The sequence below is a fragment of the Sciurus vulgaris genome (assembly GCF_902686455.1).
Source record: "Sciurus vulgaris genome assembly, chromosome: 3".
Classification (NCBI taxonomy): Eukaryota; Metazoa; Chordata; class Mammalia; order Rodentia; family Sciuridae; genus Sciurus; species Sciurus vulgaris.
Window position 1 is genome coordinate 153,398,857 of NC_136463.1, and position 20,989 is coordinate 153,419,845.

General features: G+C 40.5%; 1 protein-coding gene across 1 annotated transcript in view; it reads left to right on the forward strand.

The window, feature by feature from the left end:
- The first annotated feature begins 3,339 nt into the window (after positions 1–3,339).
- The window catches only part of LOC306657281 (aldehyde oxidase 4), a 64,444-nt gene continuing 46,794 nt past the window's right edge, over positions 3,340–20,989 (forward strand). The window contains exons 1-8 of the mRNA XM_079133122.1: positions 3,340–3,439; positions 4,071–4,128; positions 6,844–6,940; positions 9,405–9,513; positions 12,180–12,306; positions 17,302–17,363; positions 19,618–19,701; positions 20,269–20,349. Of these exons, the coding sequence (XP_078989248.1) occupies positions 3,386–3,439; positions 4,071–4,128; positions 6,844–6,940; positions 9,405–9,513; positions 12,180–12,306; positions 17,302–17,363; positions 19,618–19,701; positions 20,269–20,349 (672 nt within the window). The 5' untranslated portion in view covers positions 3,340–3,385. The remainder of the gene's footprint in view (positions 3,440–4,070; positions 4,129–6,843; positions 6,941–9,404; positions 9,514–12,179; positions 12,307–17,301; positions 17,364–19,617; positions 19,702–20,268; positions 20,350–20,989) is intronic.

The window sequence follows — 20,989 nt, forward strand, 5'->3', positions numbered from 1 at the left end:
ATGGAATCGAAAAGTGTCAAGAACGATGCTTAGCCACGTGGAAGTCTGTGAAAAGAATGAATGAGCTGGACACCAGGAAATATCTATCCGGAGGCTTGATGCTGAAACTGCAAAAATATCCGTGATGCTGAGGGGACACCCAGGTTCAACACAGCCAGGCAGGAGACAGAGGAACTGGGCAGAAGGGATCAAATCACCGTAGCAATTTTATTCAAAGTAAGGTTGAAGAATTTGACTTAGGCCTACGGGTAAGCCATGTTGCAAATATTTCACCACCAAACTCTGTTACCCCGATTTCAGTTGGTTTTGTGATTGAAACAGGCAATGGACCTAGCCAGAGGGAGGGCTGTGCTGTGACCTTCTTGGGCCTTCACACTTTTGGCTTTGTGGGCCCCATTAAAAAATCTATAATATTAAAAATTATATTTGATAGCTGCATTGGTTAAAAGCAAATATAATCCAGACTAGTTTCTAGTCATCATTTTCTTCTGATTTTAAAAGAAAGAGAAACATTTGGGGGACACCAAGCGTGGATGTGTCAGCCCTGCAGACAGGGCAGGCGGGAATCACAGGTGGGTGGGTCCCAGAGAGGAGAGGGGGAGGCTAGCTAAACGTGCCAGGGGGAACCCGCATCTCACTCTTCTCATGGGACCCTTCCCAGAGAACCACAACTGGGCCACCCTCCAACAAAGGACCCCCGAGCCCTAGTAAGTTTTCTGGCCCTGGGTTCAAGCACCAGCTGCTCCTTGTTCCCACTGATCTGGGAACCAAGAGAGACAGTCTGGAAACCATAAACAAGGCTGCTACATCTTCCAATCTCTGTGTTCTTGAAGAATGTTAACTGAAATCCAACTCCGACCTCAGTCTGGCTCTTCTGTCTTCCTGACCATCTCTGCCTTGCTGGGTTTCCTCTCCACTTTTCCTCCTTTCTTCTGCTTCAACACACCAAGTTCATTTCCTCCTTGGGGCTTGACCTGCTGCTTCCTTCCCACCTTCCTTGATGGGCTTGTCCTTTTGGGCTCAGCTCAGAGGTCATCCAAAACTAGTCTCTTAAGTCACACTGCATCACCTTACTCAGTTTATCACATTGCTAACCATTTCCTGAAGTGGCCTTGTTTCTCTGGTTGTTTGTTATTCTGCCACTTTAGGAATATATGACATTTCATCTAGTACTTCTCAGTTCTCACAGAATATACACACAATCATAAGCTCTAGGGAAACTGGAATCTTGTCAAGAAATAACAAATATTTTGAATGAATCAACTATTTTATGTGATTTTCATATTCCTCTTTTACATTCCCATACAATTCATGTGCAAGAATAAACTACTTGAAAATCTCGGAATCACAATATGCATCTTAAACCCTTCTGGTCTTCACACAAGTGGTTCCCTCTACTAAAAATGTCCTTTCTTTGTTTTTCTGCTGAACTCCTATTCATCCTTTAAAACTTCTGATGAGGCTGGGAACCAGTTGGCAAGGTCAGAACTTGGGGTTTCGAGGAAGACTGAATTGTAATCTCGGAGGTGAAATTCTTCTTTGGAAATCCTCCCAAAGACGGCAGCTTCAAATATTCAACAGCCACTCATTATTTCCATTTGCACGTCTTTTAGGCATCTCAAACTTAACATGTTCAAATAGAATTTAGGATATGAAACATAGTTGCTAACAAATATGGAGAATGAAAAATCCCCAAGATAATGTGGCCTGAGAAAAGGGAGTGAAAAAGAAGATCATGCACCGAAGACCCTCATCTCCCAAGACAAATGCTTTCCAGATGCGGGCTACAGACAGGGAGGAGGTTTTTATCACCCCTAAAGTAACCTTCTGTAGGAGGCGTTAATCTCCTCCAAAGTAAATCCTCTCCAGAACTGCCCACAGACCCCTGACTCAGAAAAGCTCAAATTCCTGAGAGCCCGAAGAAACTGATGTGCTCACTAGACCACCCCTCAAAATAACCTGTATAAATCCAGTCCCTTTCTTTGTTCAATGCCTCCTTTTCCACCAGGAAAGTGGGTCCATGGGCGCCATTTCATCCCCGCATCCCCTCTTCCAGTGTGAAACTGTTCCTGAATAAACAGCTGAGTTGACTCGTGAGGTTTGCATCCTGCCCTGTCTTTTTTGTGCTAACAACTGCATTCACCCAACTGCATTCACCCAACTGCTCGACTCTGCCTACCGCCACACCACGTCCAATCTGCCAGTACGTCTGGGCCCTTCCTACCACCTCCCACCCTCCCTCTAGTCCATGCCTCCTCATCTTTTGACCCTGCCACTGTCACAACTTCTTATCTGTCTCACCCTTGCCCCACCCTTCAGCTAAAGCGGTCTTCTTGAAACTTGAATCCCATCCTATCACCCTCAGCTCAACACCCTCCAAACACTTCCCAACCTATTTAGAAGCCTCTGCAAAATCCCCGCCATGCTTCCACAGTCTCCCAGCATAATGTGGTCACTAACTACTCCTGGCCTCATTTCCTGTCAAGTTTCCATCTGCAACACAGGAAGGAGGTTAAAGATACAGACTCCAGAGCAATCCTGCCACTCATGGGCTGTGTGGTATTAGGTAAGTTGCTTAAAGTCTCTGTGCCTTAGTTTCCTCATCTGTATAATGAAGATGATGACAATATTGACTGAGTCCTTGTAGGATGAAAGGAGCCCTAGAAGACCTCCCATCCATGGCCAGTCTACGTACGTGTCAGTGGTTCAAAATAACTTGATGTCTTGAACACTTAAATTTTAAAAAGTGAGCGCAAAAATGATTAAAGAGAGAAAATGTTCCTGTGGGTTGTTACAATCAAGTGTTAAAGCCTTATTTTTATGAGGTTTTTTTTTTTTTATTGTGCCCACAGTAGAATCTCTCTTGGCTCTTTCATTCCAGAAAAAAATAAACAAATAAAAAATAAAGTCTCATTAGTGTTGATAGTGCTATATTGATTGATAACTTGCTTCATTTTAAAATAAATAATACCCTGTTAAAAACTCACCTTTTATTCATCAGTCCCTGACCTCAAACCCATCTCACTGGGGAAAACAGTCTTAGATTTCAAAGTGGACACACAAAGGCACTGAGCTGATGCACTCCTGGGCACAAAGGGAACAGGGAGCAGCAAGTGCTGCTGAAGTGCCTGTGGGCAGGCAGGCAGGCAGGAGCCCTGGTTGGTGCATCTGGAGTGCCAGCAAGGCTATAAATCACCCTGCCTCAGTCTGCTGCCAGCCTGAGCTTCCCCAGGGCATGTGGTATCTGAGTTCCTGCTCTAACATATCTGCTTTTAAAAAAAGAAAAGAAAAGAAAGAAAGAAAAGAAAAGAAGAAAAGAAAAGAAACAGAAGAAAAAAAGAAAGTTCTCTATCCTGGTGGGGGCAAATTTTTATTTTTTGGCATAATGCCTTCCCTTTCCAATTCTGATGAGCTGATCTTTTTTGTGAATGGAAGAAAGGTAAGTTCTTGATATGAATAACATGAATTTTCCTAGAACAAGGTTAAAATCCAAGCCTTTCTCCCCACTGCGATGCCATTCATTTCCTGTTTCCTTAACCTCTGTCTTCTGTTTCACATCATATGGAGTGGTATAAACTTGAACGTGGGTCAGTAGTTTGAATGGTGCTAAATTTTTAAAACACGGGGCTTCTACTTGATTTTCATTTTTCCTCTGCTTTCCCTCACACCTTGGCACCTTTGTTTCACTGGGAGACAAGAGAACTAGAGGAGAAGTAGGGAATCAAAAGCCCTGGTTTTAGGAAGTCTTCTCTGCCTAACCATTTTTATGACTTTCTGTGTTCATGAGTTATCTGAGTCAATTTTGAAATCTGTGTATCCGTTCCCCTTCTGGGTGGGTCCTTTCCAGGTAAGTTGGGGTTGAATAATCATCACGTACCCTGGAAAATTCAGACATGTGAAAATGCGCTATATCTTCAAAATTCTAGTTCCAAGTAGTAAAGGATTTTTTTTGCCATGTTTCTCCTTTAAGGCCACCAACAACAAAAATGTGCCCTCAGAGCAATGGCTAGAATTGCCACAACATGTCAGCATTATCTTCCTAATCTCCCTCCTCCCATTTCACAATATAGGTAGTAGAGAAGCATGCTGATCCTGAAGTAAATCTGCTGTTTTACCTGAGGAAAGTTCGTATCCTTTTGTTTCACCGTAATCGATCTGAATTAAGATGTGAACATGGTAAGAATTATTGAGAAAGTCATCTGGATTTGTTCTGGATACATGATCTTGCTTTCCATTTGTACAGTCTAGTTGGAGTTCAGAGAACACATTTATCAATAGGACATATTTATAATTTTATAATTTTTCCTTTAAATCATGTCATCCACATTGCAAAAACTTTAGGACCTCATACTGACTTAGGCCCTTGCTCTGGAGTCATCCCCAAAGTAGAACACAGTCACACAAAGAGCAAAATTTGGAAGCATCTGCACCTCCCTTTCACTGTTCCACTCCCTCCCTGCCCAATGTCAGAGGATCCTTCAGAGACCCACAACTTCCCATTGAGTCACCACAACACTCCTGCTGCCCCACCCAGACCTGCCAGTGGATTCTGTGTCCCTTCTCCGTCAGCACCTTCCAGCCTGGTTTTAAGCAATCTGATCTGCAGAACCCGATGATGCGGCCCAGCTGAATGGCCCAAGGCTACTTGGGGCAAGAAGGGTGCAGCACATTAGAGTTGTTTAATCTCCATGAGGTCCTGGCTCTAGGACCAAACCGAGGACTTGGAGAGTCCTAGAAGCACACACAAACATTTGTCCTTCACCTGCCCTTCATCATAGCCCTGATATGGCTTATAGTTCTGAAAATGCTTCTTAATAATAAAATTAAACAAATTTTATCAAGCACTGGGTCTTCCAGAGTAAGCCAGATAGACGTGACCTCAGTCCGGTGAAGGAGATTGCTGTGAGCTGCACAGAGGAAGTGGGGTGGGCATCATGTCATGGCACATAGGGAAGGGCACTCACCCGGGCATGGGGAGGGAAGGAGAGGACCAGGGTCAAGCAGGAGGTTTCAGGGCAAATGGAACTTGGAGCCAAGGGCATTCTAGTCAGTGGCAAGAGAGTACAGTGCTTCTGAGGATGAGAAGGCAGTCTCTCCTGAGGGTTAGAAGACCTGAACGTGGGGATGGGAGGATGTGATGGCAAATGAAGAAGAAATAAGCAGTGAGGTGCTTGAAGCAAAGGTCTGAGGTCTGGCTGATGTCATAACCCCTATGCACACCAGCTGCCCACTTAGTGTCAGGGTAACTTTGGGATATACTGTCGAGCTGTGGGTCTCGGGGGCACTCCCTATAAAGCTCCATATAAAGTTCCTCCATATAAAAGACCAAACAACAAACTAAGTCCATAGACCTAAGTAAGGTTGCTGTGTTAGTCATATTAAAAACGCAGCACACCCGTTAAATTTGAATCTGAATGCATAGGAGATGCTCAATATTTCCATTGTTTATCTGAAAGTCCAACTTAGCTGAAGGTTCTGTGCTCCATCTGGCAATCCTGCCTGATGATGAGTGTTAGGATGACTCTACAGGCTGTGGAAGGAAGGTTAGAACCCCCAGAGAGGGTGGAGGGAGGAGCCGTCAAAGCAGCTACTGTGGCATCCAAAGGACAAAACTGCTGGTGGAATCAGTTTTCCATTTTCCATTCAGGGCTACTTTAAAAAGTGCCTGTCACAGATTGTTTTAAGTTCTGAGGAAGTGAAAAGTGACCTTCATCACTGAGCCAGACAGCACTTGATTCTTTATTTGGAAATGTTGGGACACCAAAAGCAGTAGGAGAGGGTTTCCCTGCCTTTCGTGCCCTATTCAATGGAACACTTCAACTAAGGTGGAGCCGTGTCCCTTTCAACCCTCTGCCTGGAGGGAAAGTCAGGCTTGCCAGCCCTGAGATGGCTTAGGGGCTCAGATGGGAACTAAAGAACAAAGCAGGGAGTGTACAGCCTATCTGGGCTGCTGCAAAGAACTTCCCCTTACTCCACCACCAGGATTATCCTGACCCAGCATTACCTCTCCCAGACCATTTCCAAGATGAAAATGAGTGTTAGCCTCCACCCAAGCCAATTATAAGCTCCACCCTTGAAATCCTTTTTAAACTTCACCCAGAAAAGTTTCCATGCAAATTTCAATAGATTTTTGGATGCAATTCCAGTAGAACTAAAGTAGGGGATTTGCATATATTATTTGTGAAAATATGCAGATGTCTTATAGGAAGAAGATTCCCAGTGATTGCTGATATTACTGATTCAAATAAGAAAGTAAAAGCATTACATTGCTGTAATGCAATGTTAAAGTTAAAGTTAAAGCTCATGGGAGGATTTTTCTAAGTTCTGCACACAAACTCCTTCCATCACTCCACAGTAATAACACTACATGGGTTCTAAATCCATTGTCCAGAACTCTAAGTTCTGGACGGTGGACTTTTTTCACAACTCATTTGGATGCAAACCCTGACCCAACAGATGTGAGGCTCAAGCAGTCTCTGTGTATCCTATGAGTGTAAAAAATCCATATGGATCACTGCAGAAGTATCCATGTTTGATCACAAGGGACTGCTCTAGACCCTTTGGGAACACTGGGTTATTACTACCTTTCCAAAAATCTGAAAATGATTATCTTTGGAAATACATCTGGACCCGAGGTTTCAGATAAGGCAATGTGGGTCTCAGGATTTTTTCTCACCTTTTGTTCATGAACTCATTCATAAGCAAAAAGTTTATAAGCAGGAAACCGGTCAACTTGATACAAGACTCACAGAAACATGTTGCTTGTTATCAGTCTCCAAAGGAGAGAAATGTAAAAACCAAAGCAACCAGGGGCTCCCTTCTCCTTAACTCCCTTCCCCACAGTCCGTCTCACAGGCACAAAATATGGCTGTGGAGGAGGAGGCTGTGGCGCCTGCACAGTGATGGTGTCCAGATACAACCCCAAGACCAAGAAGATCCAGTATCCTTTGTGCTGGCCTGTCTTGGCTGTGGCCTCTGTAAGGGTGTGGAGCCTCACTTTCACTGTGAGCCATGCACCCCTACCACCTCCCTCCAGGTGTCTCATGCTGCCTCCAGATCTTTCCCACAGATGTTCTTTCTGGCAGAATGTATTTTCCCATGCGCCAGTCTCTCAGGACTCTGCTCTCTATTGCTGCAGAAATATTTACTTTGCTTTCGAATAGGAGATTTCAGAGTATGTCAGGCAAGAATGGTTTAACATAAAGAAGTGATAGTCTTGCTGGAAGATGTCGGTCTTCAACTCACTGAGAGGAGTTGTTTACTCAGAAGTGCTGAATGACTCCTCAAAATCAAGCTAGGTCATCATCTTGATCTAGAAATGTAAATCTGTGCTCTAATTGAATGCGGAGATGAAGGGGGAGTTGTCTAGCATGATTGCCAAGCTTTTGCCTTAGGAAACTTGGAGGGGGGGCTTCACAAATTGGAGAACTTGGAAAAGGATAAGTTTAGCTAGAGACACATTGCATATGGGGTAACACCTCAGAGGGACCATCCAACAGAACTCTAGATAGTTCAGTTACTTAGAGTTCTCATCTAGAGCTTATAACTTAGTGTTATGTCATCAATACTAACAATGACAATGCTAATGAAAATAACTAACATTTATTAAATGCTTATTATCACCAGGCACTGTCCAGAGTAGCTTACATATATGATCATATTTAGTTCCCCAAACAACATTGAGATGGACATTACTTTCACTCACATTTTTTGAAAACAGGAAACCAAGGCAAATAACTTTCTCAGGCTTCCTGGGCCAGTGAGTGGCAAAGGCAGGTTTTCATCCCAGGTCATCTGAAAGGTATTGGGAACTACAGGAGAGGGTAGAAGTATGGGGCACTGTAGGACAACAGAAAGGAAAGTTGGCAAAGAAAGAAGAACCCCACATGGTGAACCAAAAGAGAGTCTCCAGAGTTGAAGGAAGACTATCAAAAGGAGAAGGTTCCAAGAAGATAGCCGTGGTCACTAGTGCGGAACAACAGGGAATGACCCAGGAACACTAGACTGCTGCCAGGGCAAGGTTGGCAGAAAGACAGAGCTGGAAGGTGAGGTCCAGTTGCCACAGGCATAACTGGAAGACAAGGAAATGGTGAAGAGATTTTGAAGAAACTTGAATAAGAAAGGGGAAAAAAAGATGGGTCAATGCTAGGGAGAGACATGAGTTTGGGTCTCTGTTTTTTGTTTCATTACAGCAAACACTTGCCTCTGTTTCTAAATGCAAGAATTTAGGGAAATGAGACCCTGGAAAGGAAATGGATAATACAACAACGGAGAACAAGGAAAGTCCTTGAGAGGTCAAGAGTAAACGGGATCCAGAGCGCAGGGGGGAGGAGGATGAATTCCTCACCTACCAGTCCTTGAATGGAGGTGAGACTGATGTGGATACAGATGAGCAGTCTCGGCTGGCAGGTGAAGAGAGGTCATGCCCCCATTCCCTAGATAAGGCATGAGGATAAGACAGGACAGCAAGGAGCATGGGAGTGTCATGGAGAGAAACAGAAGAGGAAGAAAAGAACAAGAGGAAGAAAATCTCAGGAGTGAGGGAACTGGAGGACATAAAAATCAAAAATGGATCTGTGGCCCACTGTGCTGGGGTTCGCCCTAGCTCTGTACACCAAGCTCTCTTCCAGGGTCTCACCAGTCAGCAAAGTGACTTCCAAACAGCTTTGATGATTTGCAGGGTTGATGGAATCAAAAGAGGCACCAGGTTTTTGTTCAGAAGAGTGGTAGTCATACCCTCGGCCTGGATAGGAAAATCATTCCCTGAGAAGGGGCACTGCCCATACCTGATCTGAGTTCTATCTCAATTTAGCTAATGAAGTCTGAACCCCATTCCCAACCAATGAGATGCGATGCCAGTGCTCACCAGATCTGCCATGCCATTAAAACAGACACTAGTGTGGGGGCCAAGACAAGGGCAGGAAACAGTGCCTTTCAAACTCAGCCACACATTGAAATCATCTGAGGAGCTTTAAATGTCACTAGTTGATCCCAGTCCACAGATTCTGAATTCATTGAACACACCAAGAGTATCTGTATGTTGTAAAACTTCTCATGGTTGAGAATCACTGGACTAAACTTCTCTGTGATGGTTCACAGAAGTCAACATATCACCTTCCGGCTTCCTTTCCCTACAATGAGAAAAAATGAAACAGGAAGGGAGAATGGAAGTCTCTTAGAAGTCCTTGAAAGTCTTCATTTTCTTTTCTTTCCTCTCTACCATTCTGCACCAGCTATATGTAAGTCCTTTCTTGAGCACATCCAGAATTGCATGGCTCTATAGCTAATCTGCTTTGAATCCCCAGGGAAATACAGTCTTGTGACTCTCCTGAACTGAAATCATACCCCAAATGTCACTCACTCCTGTGATTCCAGAATGTTCTCTTTACATAATTCAATTGTAGCCATTATCCCGTGACGGCATGCCTGGTGCCCATCTGCTCTCTGCATGGGTCTGCTGTCACCACCGTGGAAGGTGTCGGGAGTATCAAAACCAGGATTCACCCTGTGCAGGTAAGAACGCAATGATTGGGACCAGCTGATGGTATGGGAATCCACCCCAGGCTAGTGGCCTTGCATTTGGTCACCAACTTTGACATCCTTTTAGCTTTTAAACTCTTATTTTTTAACATTCGGTGTTTCATTGCTAGGGTTCTTTTCCGGGGTTTTTTTTTTTTTTTTTTTTAAAGATTCTTTCATTGATTTTAATAGATCTTAACCCGAGAAACTTTCTCAGCCCCATCTTTGCCCTAAAGTAAAAAATCCAATCTGACAAGAGAAAAAAATGAGACCTTTCTGGAGATATTTAAAAGATACTAGTTTGCCCCTTACATTTCAGAATCATTGAACTCTGATAGGGAGGCCAACCAGGTGTAAGAATACCACAAATGCTTCCAAACATCTGAGAAGTAACAATACACCATGACACAATAAAACACAACTAAAATAACGAGGTGTTGACTAAAATTTGGAGAACTATTTAAAGAAATGGCAAAGTTATTTTAATATACTAGAAGAGGAACTTCTGCCAGGGGTGAGTTTTAAAATCAGTATGTAGGAAAAGGAGATTATATGGAGTCTATTGCCCTGAGATTCATTCTCTTGGAAGGCTGTGCTTGAAACACACAGGCTCCGCTGACAACTCATTACCTTTGATGGACACTTGCTAATAGTGCATGTTTTTCAGCCATAAACTTAATGGCTTTGTGTTCTGTTTAAGATCTTGTACCATGCTTGGCTTATCACCTTAATTATGCAAACACTTCCTGCTACACAGGTCAGATTTCTTGCTCTCAAGTTCTTGATTGTACATAGGTGGGATTTGTTCAGCAATGGCCCGGAGCAGGATTGTACAGGCTTGTGAGTGCGAATTGTTAGCATGCAGGAATTTCACAAGCCAGTCTTAAAATACATCCATTATTAAATCAAACTATATAAACTTGCAATTACCTAATTTAATAAAGTAATATAGGTCATGGAAGTAGAAGTAGTTATACTATGAAAATTGGCAGAAGATATAAATCAGGGCTTGTTTTCCCCCAGAGAGCCAGTTGTTAAACTTTTACTGGCACGTTTATAGCCAGTTTTATGTGCCACATCTGAAGCAACTGCCTTGTAGCAGTAAATCAAACAGCCGTATTGTCTTCTTGCATCAGAGCAATGTCCTTTGAGTTGAGCCACCAATGAGGTGTTCGCCTTTTATTTCAAGAGCCGTGCTCTTTGAAAAATATTTATTTGAAAACATTTACATCACACTCGAGCCGGCCCATTGAGCAGCCCGTGAGAGGTGCACAGGACAGATGCACGGTCACATCTCCCAACCACGTCATATGGCATATGTCTTTGAAAGGAGCAGAGCAAATTGTCATCTCTCTTTTTTCATTGTTTGGTTGTATTTGAGTGTAGAACGTTGAATTGTATAAAGTAAAGTACATGAATAGCATAACACTACTAAACAACACTTTACAGTTTACATTCATATAGATAATGTCCTTTGATCCATCAAAAATTCGGTAGTTTTAATGGAGAAGGAGATGCAAATGGTTTGCCGGAGATTGTGTTAGATGATTTGCACATATTCATTCATTTATAGTTATTCTGTAGATACCATTATCTTTACTTTAAAGATGAAGAAGACTAGTAAATCACCCAAATTCACACAATTAAGGAGCTTCCAGAAGGACCAAAACTCACATGAGAATGAGTCCAAAGCACATGAGCTATTCTTCCAAGCCACACTTCCTATTTCACAGGATCCAGACAGCAAAGTGTCTAAATTAATACTTTTGCTACTCTGCTTTTCTTGAGGGTAAAAATAATACATATCTGATTTTAAGATATAAAGTGTTTTCCTTCCAGGGTTATCTTTTTTAAAATTTGTTCTATTTAGTTATACGTGACTGCAGAATGCATTTTGACTCATGGTACACATATGGAGTACAACTTTTCATTTCTCTGCTTGTACACGAAGTAGAGTCACCCCATCCGTGTAATCATGCATGTACGTAGGGTAATGATGTATGTCTCATCCTTCCGCCCTTCCCACCTCTGGCCCCCTCCCCTCCCCTCATTCCTCTCTACACAATCCAAAGTTCCTCCATTCTTCACTTACCCCCTCCCTTTATGTGTCAGCATCCACTTATCAGAGAAAATATTTGGTCTTTGGTTTTTCAGGATTGGCTTATCATGCTTAGCATGATATTGTCCAGCCCCATCCATTTACCTGCAAATGCCATAATTTTGTTCTCCTTTAAGGCTGAGTAATGTTCTATTGTGTATATATACCACAGTTTCTTTATCCATTCATCAACTGAAGGGCATCTAATTGGTTCCACAATTTAGCTACTGTGAATTGAGTTGCTATAAACAATGATGTGACTGTGTGACTATAGTATGCTGATTTTAAATCCTTTGGGTGTAGGCCAAGGAGTGGTATAGCTGGGTCAAATGGTGGTTCCATTCCAAGTTTTCTAAGGAATCTCCATACTACTTTCCAGAGTGGTTGCACCAATTTGCAATCCCAACAGCAATGTATGAATGTACCTTTTTCTCCAGGGGTTATCTTTTACCTGCAGTTATTTCTGGGAAGCTGAATCTACAATTTCTACTGCTGATTAGGGTACAAAGGAGGGAAATGAGAGGTCTAAAGCATAAATAGTGGGTGTACCATTGCCTCCCAGGAAAGACTCGCCAAATGTCACGGCACGCAGTGTGGATTCTGCAGCCCAGGAATGGTGATGTCCATCTACACGCTACTCAGGAACCACCCAGAGCCAACACCTGAGCAGATAATGGAGGCTCTTGGAGGTGAGTAATCTTGGCCCTGTGCAGGCAGGAGCCAGGGTAAAAAGTGCTCAGGGAGCTAGGCATGGAGACCTTGTCTCATGGGAGGAAGTAGAGTCACAGTTTTGTGGTTCCAGGCTCCTGGCTTCCTTAGTACCTGTCTTGACCAAAGTATTTCTAGAAAGGGGAGCATTATTGCTTCATTTGGCAGCAGTGATGCCAGGAATTGAGTGCTCCTGGATTCCTAATACTCTTCCTTTGTTGGAGCCAATCATCACTCTTCAAAGGCAACAAAAAGACTCTAACACTATTAATACGATCTTTTCTAAATGTTTAAATTTGGGTAAGCTGGAAGAAGAAAATTTTGCTGTTTTTCTGGTTAATTAATCTGTCTGAATCATTCATTAACATCACTTACTAAAATTAATTTTCCAAAAAGAAAAGCCTTTTTGGATACTTTATATCTTTATGCCATGGTTGGTTCATTATAATAAGATCAATGAGATCATAAAAACCATTATTTATCAAACAAACTTAGCAATTCAATCTCGTACAGCAAAATAGTTATCGAATTTAAATGAACAAATACAATTATCTACCTGAGAAAGCTATGTTGACAAATGCAGTTTTCTATAACAACACTAACTAGTTTTCAAGGTGACTGGTCACTAATTCTTAGAAGAAAACTGTCAATGTAAACTTCTGGGTATTATAGAAAAGTTCTTTGTCCTTTTCAACAAACAGACCTGGATAGAAACTGAGTTTTATGGATGAAATGATGCAGAATAAAACTAAATGGAAATTCAATTTAAATGTTATTGGAAATGGCATATAAGTATCCTCTAATATTTTCCCTTATCACTTAATAACTAATTTTTTTGGTTTTTGGTTAAATATTATTAAAACATGGGTCAATGATTTCAAGTATAATTTTAACCAAACCTGAATGAATTGAGCAATTGATAATCTTTGCTCAGTGAAATAATTAGCAACTAATGAGGTATCAAGAACTTTGAAAAGCATAGATCTTGTGATTTCTCCTTTTTGTTGGTTTATCTGACTATGGGACAATCTTACAGAGATCGAGTATACCTTCCCTAATTCTGTGCCTGTGATTCACATAATAACCACCAAGAAAGAGATGATGCTGTCCAGTTTTGGCTAAATGGCTGAATTGGACGATTTTGTTCTAGGTGTAGATAACATATTTTTGTTCATAATCCATTTATTGTCTCTTTCTAGAATTAAAAAGATTAGCCACACAGATAACCTTCATGTTCATATTCTAAGAAAAATAATAATGTAAAATAAAGTTCAAAGAAATGTAATTAACGCAGGCTCATAACTTCTAAAATGAGCAACCAACATAAATCACTGCTTGATTTACTCTAGTCTTTTCCATTCAAGACTAAGGGAATAAAATTTTTGAATCCCATATTTTTTTCCTTATTAACATTAGAAAAAAGTAAATAATGGGCAATTATCTTTTCCTCAGCAAGCCTTTAATGCAGTCTATAGAGCTAACACTGATTATGTAGCCAAAAACAAAAACAAACAAAAAGCCCTGATACTGGTTCACCCCAGCCTTTACTGCTTACTTACAGTTTATCAGAGAGATGTCCATGACCTTTTCAATACTTCTATTTCTTTTTTTTTTTTTCCTAATTTGGCTTTTAATTTTTTACAGACTGCATTTTGATTCATTGTACACAAATGGGATACATAATTTCGTTTCTATGGTTGTACACAATGCAGATTCATACCATTCATGTAATCATACACGTAGATAGGGCAATGATGTTTGTCTCATTCCACCATTTTTCATACCCCCTCCCTCTCATTTTCTTCTACATATTCTAAAGTTCCCCAATTATTATCTCATTCGCCACCCCCAGCCCCATTATATATCATCCTCCACTTATCAGGGAAAACATTCAGCCTTTGGTTTTTTTGGGCTTGGCTTATTTCACTTAGCATGATATTCTTCAATTCCAGCCATTTATTTGCAAATGCCATAATATTATTCTTCTTTATGGCTGAATAGCATTCCATTGTGTATATATACCAGAGTTTCTTTATCCATTCATCTGTTGAAGGACATCTAGGTTGGTTCCACAATCTAGTTATTGTGAACAGAGCTGCTATAAACATTGATGTGGCTGTGTTACTATAGTTTGCTGATTTTAGGTCCTTTGGGTATAAACCGAGGAGTGGGATAACTGGGTCAAAATGTGGGTCCAATCCAAGTTTTCTGAGAAATCTCCATACTGCTTTCCAGAGTGGCTGCACCGATTTGCAACTACAACAGCAATGTAAAAGTGTGCCTTTTTCCCCACATCCATGCCAACATCTATTATTGTTTGAGTTCTTGATAACAGCCATTCTAATTGGAGTAAGATAAAATCTTAGAGTTGTTTTAATTTGCATTTCTCTAATTACTAGAGAAGTTGAACACTTTTTCATATATTTATTCATTGCCTGTGTGTCTTCTTCTGTAAAGTGTCTGTCCAGGCCCTTGGCCCATTTATTGATTGGGTTCTTTGTATTTTTGTTGTAAAGTTTTGTAAGTTCTTTATAAATTTTGGAGATAATAGAGGTGAAAGATCTATACAATGAAAACTACAGAACATTAAAGAAAGGAATTGAAGAAAACCTTAGAAGATGGAAAGACCTCCCATGTTCTTGAATAGGCAGAATTAACATTGTCAAAATGGCCATTCTACCAAAGGCACTATACAGATTCAATGCAATTCCAATTAAAATCCCAATGACATTCCTCATAGAAATAGAGAAAGCAATCATGAACTTCATCTGGAAGAACAAGAGACCTAGACTAACCAAAACAATCCTGAATAGAAAAAGTGAAACAGGGGTTATCACAATACCAGACATTAAACTATATACAGAGCAATTGTAACAAAAACAGCATGGTATTGGCACCAAAATAGACAGGCAGACCAATGGTACAGAATAGAAGACAAAGAGACAAAACCACATAAATACAGTCACCTCATACTAGACAAAGGAGCCAAAAATATACAATGGAGAAAAGATAGTCTGTTCAACAAATGGTGCTGGCAAAACTGGAAATCCATATGCAGTAAAATGAAATTAACCTCTACCTCTCACCCTGCACAAAACTCAACTCAAAATGGATCAAAGAAATAGGCATTAGACCAGAGACCCTGCATCTAATAGAAGACAAAGTAGGCCTGAATCTTCATCATGTTGGTTTGGGATCAAACTTCCTCAATAAGACTCCCAAAGCACAAGAAATCAAAGCAAGAATCAATAAATGGGACGGACTCAAACTAAAAAGCTTTTTCTCAGCAAAGGACACAATCAAGAATGTGAAGAGAGAGCTTACGGAGTGGGAGAAAATCTTTTCCACGTGCACTTCAGATAGAGCACTTATCTCCAAAATATTTCTATTTCATACCATGTAGTTATATTCTAGAAATTTCAGCTCCTTCCCTCTACTCAAAAGAGGAATTCTAAATTCACATCCTTCTATGTTTTTTCTTCTTTAGCAAAAAGAGAGACTATGGAGTCTGCAGCCATTCTTATGTATACAGCTTCTTCTTGAATTAGTCTTTCTCTAGAAAAGAGGACCTGGGGAACCCATAGCCCAACTTTCCTCATGACTCACTGGAAGTAGCACTTTTCTTGTAGGAATTTAAACCTCCCCTATCCACACATACACACTCCCTCTGAATTTGTTAAACCACAATTGGACATAATAATTTGAAACATACTTTTTAGTTTAAAAATAATACTTTCTATTGTGAAAGTGTCCCCAAAATTAAAAGACTTAGAAAAACCCATTCATAATTCTGCCACCAACAGGCAACCACTGTCAAATACTTCTGTATTTCTTCTGTCATTTTTACACATAAGTTTTGTTTATTTTAAATACTTACAACTATTATATGTACAATTTTATATTTTAACAGTATAGCATAAGAAGTGCTACCATGTTATTAAGACCTCTTCATAAGTATTATGCAAAAGTTATTATGCAAAAGTTGAACATACTTTTTAAAAAGATAATGGTTTCCCTTTCCACCATACTTTGGAAATGTTGACTGATCAAAACAATGCTGTGCCTATTGAAAACTGACTGTACTATTCTGGGTGGTTCGAGAATGTTCAAGTCAACCCTTCCCTTTTCCAGGAACCTAAGACCCAATAAGGGAAATAAGGCACATACATAAGTAATCCCAGCATAGTTGATAATAGACTTGCAGCAGGATTCAGGCGGTAAGGGTGCAACTCTGGCTGGACCCCAGAAAACAGGGACTGGGATCTGGAAGAACAATGCCTCTCTTAGTCAGCTTTCCCATTACTGTAATACCTGAGGTAATTAGCTTATCCAGAGAAAAGGTTTATTTTGGCTCACAGTTTGGGAGATTCTCTTTCATGATCAATTGGCCCCACTGCTTTGGGCCTGTGGTAAAGGGGTATACCATGGCAGGAGCACATGGCAGAGAAAACTGCTCATCTCATGGCTATGTAAGCAAAGAGGGAGAGGAAAAGCCTAGTGTCCCACAATTCCTTTCAGTGACAAACCTTCAATGACCTAAGAACCTCCCACTAGACCCCACTTCCTAATGGCCCTACCACCTACCAAGAGCGCCACCCTGGGGACCAAGATGTTAATACATGGATCTTTGGGGGACACTTATCCAGACTATAGCAGTTCCAGGTGGTCTTCCCCTAGGAGACTGCCAGAGAAAGGTGTGACGAAGGGACACACAGATGATATGGGGATGGCAGACACACAACTGAAGATAGGGGCAGGAAATAAAGCAGAAAGGATTGAGGAAAACTATGGTGATTTCTGTGGTTATTTCAGGAAGAAAATGTAATCACAGATCTATTTTTTCTAAAAAATCTTGCTATTTTTAGGGAGCAAAAATAAGAATCTCAATACTAATATAATATTCCTCTGAAAACTTGAAGTACAGATATGCAATATATTTCTTTATTAGTCTCTAAAACTTTACCCTTATTTATCAGGTAATTTGTGCCGATGCACTGGATACCGACCAATTATAGAAAGTGGGAAAACTTTCTGTGTGGTAAGTATTTAAAAAAAAAAGACTATCCTGTGGACTTAATACATTAATGATCTTTTGCATAAAATAATGTATGGTATTCAGTAATCTCTAAAATAACCCTATGTTACCTTTTCTAATCACTGAAAGTTGTTAAATACCCACTGCTTGTATTTTTTTAAATAAAGAGTTAGCATCTGTCTTGTTTTTATCCTTAAATTGGTCACTTTCCTGAGGCAGACAGAATTTAGTCCATGACTTCAAGAAATGTGTGCTCTATTAGAGAAAGAAAAGCATAGAAATAATAAAAGCATAACTGAAAAGCAAGATATTTAAAGCTCAGTATATCCAATATATGCATATAAATTTTGAAGGAACATTAACTTAAGAAAATTAATAAATGGGAAGAGAAGATACAGAGGGAGAAGGAGAGTTTTGAGCTAGGTCCTAAAGGAAATGCTAGAAACGAAGGATAGAGAGAGGTCTAGGAAAATTCCAAGTAAGAAAATGGATGGAAGTAGGAAAAAGAAAGATGTCCAAAATTTAGGTAAGAAATTGATGAGACTAAATATTAAGGATTTAAAAGATTCTGTTTGGGGCTAAAGAATGTAGATGTAAAGTTGCTAATCAATGTGCAGTCATTGTTCTCCAGTCAGGAGTAACACACTGAGAAGAAGAAAAAATTTGGCACTTGCTTATAGATAGGATAAGACTGAGGCATGCTGGGAGTGAAGGCGTGGACTAGTGCGATATCCCACATAGGAGGGAATGACCACCCACACCAGTGTGGCAAATGTGGGGACAAGGCCACTTTCAAGAGGATTGCCAGAATCATAGCCACCAGATGGTGAAGAGTGCAGTGAGCAAGGAACCCAGATCACTTTCCAGGCCAAGAAACAGGAACCACAGGAAGCTGAAAAAAAAAAAAAAATGAATTAGTGTATGCGGGAGCAGGTAGTTTTGAAATATCTTTTTTTCAGAAACTTAAATGTCAAGAGAAGATATATTTTGAAAAGTTTTCAGTAGGGGTTTTTTCCAGGACCCATTTTTTATGGCAAAAATTAATTTTATGTAATTTTAATTTTTTTTGCTAAAAACTATTCAAGGTACATCAGTTCCTTTCAAATAATATAAAATCTTTAAAAGATGTATTTTTATGCCAGTACTGAACAATTTCAAGTTCTACAAACTACTTGTTATTTCATTTTAATTCCTGGGTTGGATACTATTTATGTTAAACTGTATGAGTGGCTGACATACTATCCTTTTTGACCTACAAAAACAGCAATTGTTTGTCTGATTCAACCTATTACTATGTGATTATTTTCCTGGTGACAAATAAAAAAAAAATCTGTACAAAGATAGAGACAAATATAGATATTTAGACTCTCTCTCACTCTGGGTCCCACATTCAGCCACTTAGAGTTAGTTCCTTACTGTGTACAGTTTGCCATAAAATCCAAATCCCTTTTAAATTCTGTAGAAATGATCTTTCAAGTAAGAATACTAGCTGCCAGTTTGGCAGTATTTCTTACATGTCAGGCACTGTATGCAACTTCTCTAATACTTAAATCTAAAAAGCCTTTTGGAGATGGGTTTTATAATCCTAATTTAACCCCACTAGTATTTGTTAAAGCAGGAACTAGACCCAGTTCTCCTTGACTTATGTATGAAGAACAGCATCTCTAAATTGCCACTAACCCTTCAGCAGTGTTTGCCCAGTGAAAAGGGAAAACAGGAATGATACATCCAATTGTTGCAGTAACTGACACATGAATTCAGGCCCCAAACTCTACATTTCTGCATGAAGTATTCTCAAAATTAATGTTAAATGCTTTGGGTATTTGAGTCATTCAAATAATTCAAAAAGACCCCAACAAAATACACATAAACTCAGACTTTATTTATATTAATGTGTAGAAAGATGTAAAGGCAGTTTGTCTTCCCAGGACTTCATTAAAGATACAAGATATATCGCCATTAAGACGACAAAAAGCAATCGGTTGGGTTGGTTACCACCTTATAACTATGCTTCATGTATCTCAGTTCCAGAAGAAGCCTCCACTGGCTGACTCCACGGGCCTCTCACACCTTGCCCTCTCCAGAGATTGAAATGGCACTGTTTACAGGACTCCGTCCCGAGTAGGGTTGCTCACACCTATTATTTTCTCTAATTGTTCAGTGAAGGGATAGCAGTTTTACCTAACCTGCCAGATGCTAAGATGGGTGTCTAAAGAATCAACTAATGAATTTGACTTAAACTGCATTACCTCCTAAGGAATCAAGCGTTTGTCAGCTGAAAGGATCCGGTAAATGTTGCATGGATCAAGACGAAAGGGCTTTTGTGACCAGACCAGAAAAAGTAAGTGTCTGGCTTTTCCGCCACAATGGGGATTGGCTGAAAAACACCCACATAAGCCAAAGGTATTCAAGTTCTCTGTTCGTGTGAGTAAAGTGCAAAATAAGTGCATTCAGGTCATCAAAAGCCTTAAAGAGCTTCAGAAAATGAGAGGGATCGTGACTCCCACAAGGCTGGTCACACAGGCATCAGGACTTCCTGTGCTTAGTCTGAGTTTAGCAACTAAGCCCTATTCCTCTCACTAAGAGGGACTAAGCAGTGGTGCACCCTCATGTTCCTGCCAGAAAAATACCTGCAAACAATTCCTGGGACCAAATCTAAAACCCAATTTCTGACACCAAAGGAAGAAAATCAGAGTCTAGTAAACATGCAGGGACATCACCCCATGGTCCTGTGAGGGTGGGAAGAACTCCACCGAGGATGCCCTGTGGCTCTGGCACCTCATTCTATGTCAGGGAGTGTCAGAGAAGAGGTCCTGACTCTGAAGTGTCACACTTAAACCTCCTGGTACCTCTCTCAGTAACTCTGAAGTTCCATTTGTATTTTGTTTTGTTGTTTTGTTTTGTTGAGATATGTACCAAACTATACAATGAAGACGAATTCCAGACGTTGGACCCATCCCAGGAACCTATATTCCCTCCTGAACTGATAGTAAGATACTTTACTTCTGTCGTTTCATAATATGTTGTGGTATCCGCCTTTCTGTATTACACTATGAAATTACTGAGCTTTAACATTAAACGTTGGAAGTGTGTCCACCATGATAATGGAGCAAAAAAACATTTTTAGGGGCTCATTCAGCTCTGCTATAGATAAGCGAAGCAGACAGCTTAGAAGAGTCGTACATTTGGGTCTCAGAGGCGTTGGTTGAATCCCATCCACTGAAGATCCTTAGGTCACAGTCCAGTGACTCACCCAAGGTCGCCGGTACAGTGTGAGATATCTTAAAGGTCATTTACCAGTGGAGTATGAATCAAATGACACTTAGAATAACAGGATGATACTATTCTTCCATTTATTTTCTGTGATTTCAACTCAGTGGGGGAAAGAGAAAGGGAAAATAGCGTACATAGTGCAGCGTGTCTGCCACTCTCTTCCAGGCCTGTGCCCTGGAGAGAGCACGAGAGAGTCGATTCCACTGGTTTCAGAAGGTCTCAATCCCCTCACCCCTCAGAGTGGGAGAACTTGGGCACCCTGAGGACAAATCTAATAATAAAAATTATATGCTTAAGTGTAGCTATCTGTGCATACATATCTAAATATAGACATAGAGACAGTTGTTCAGAAAATC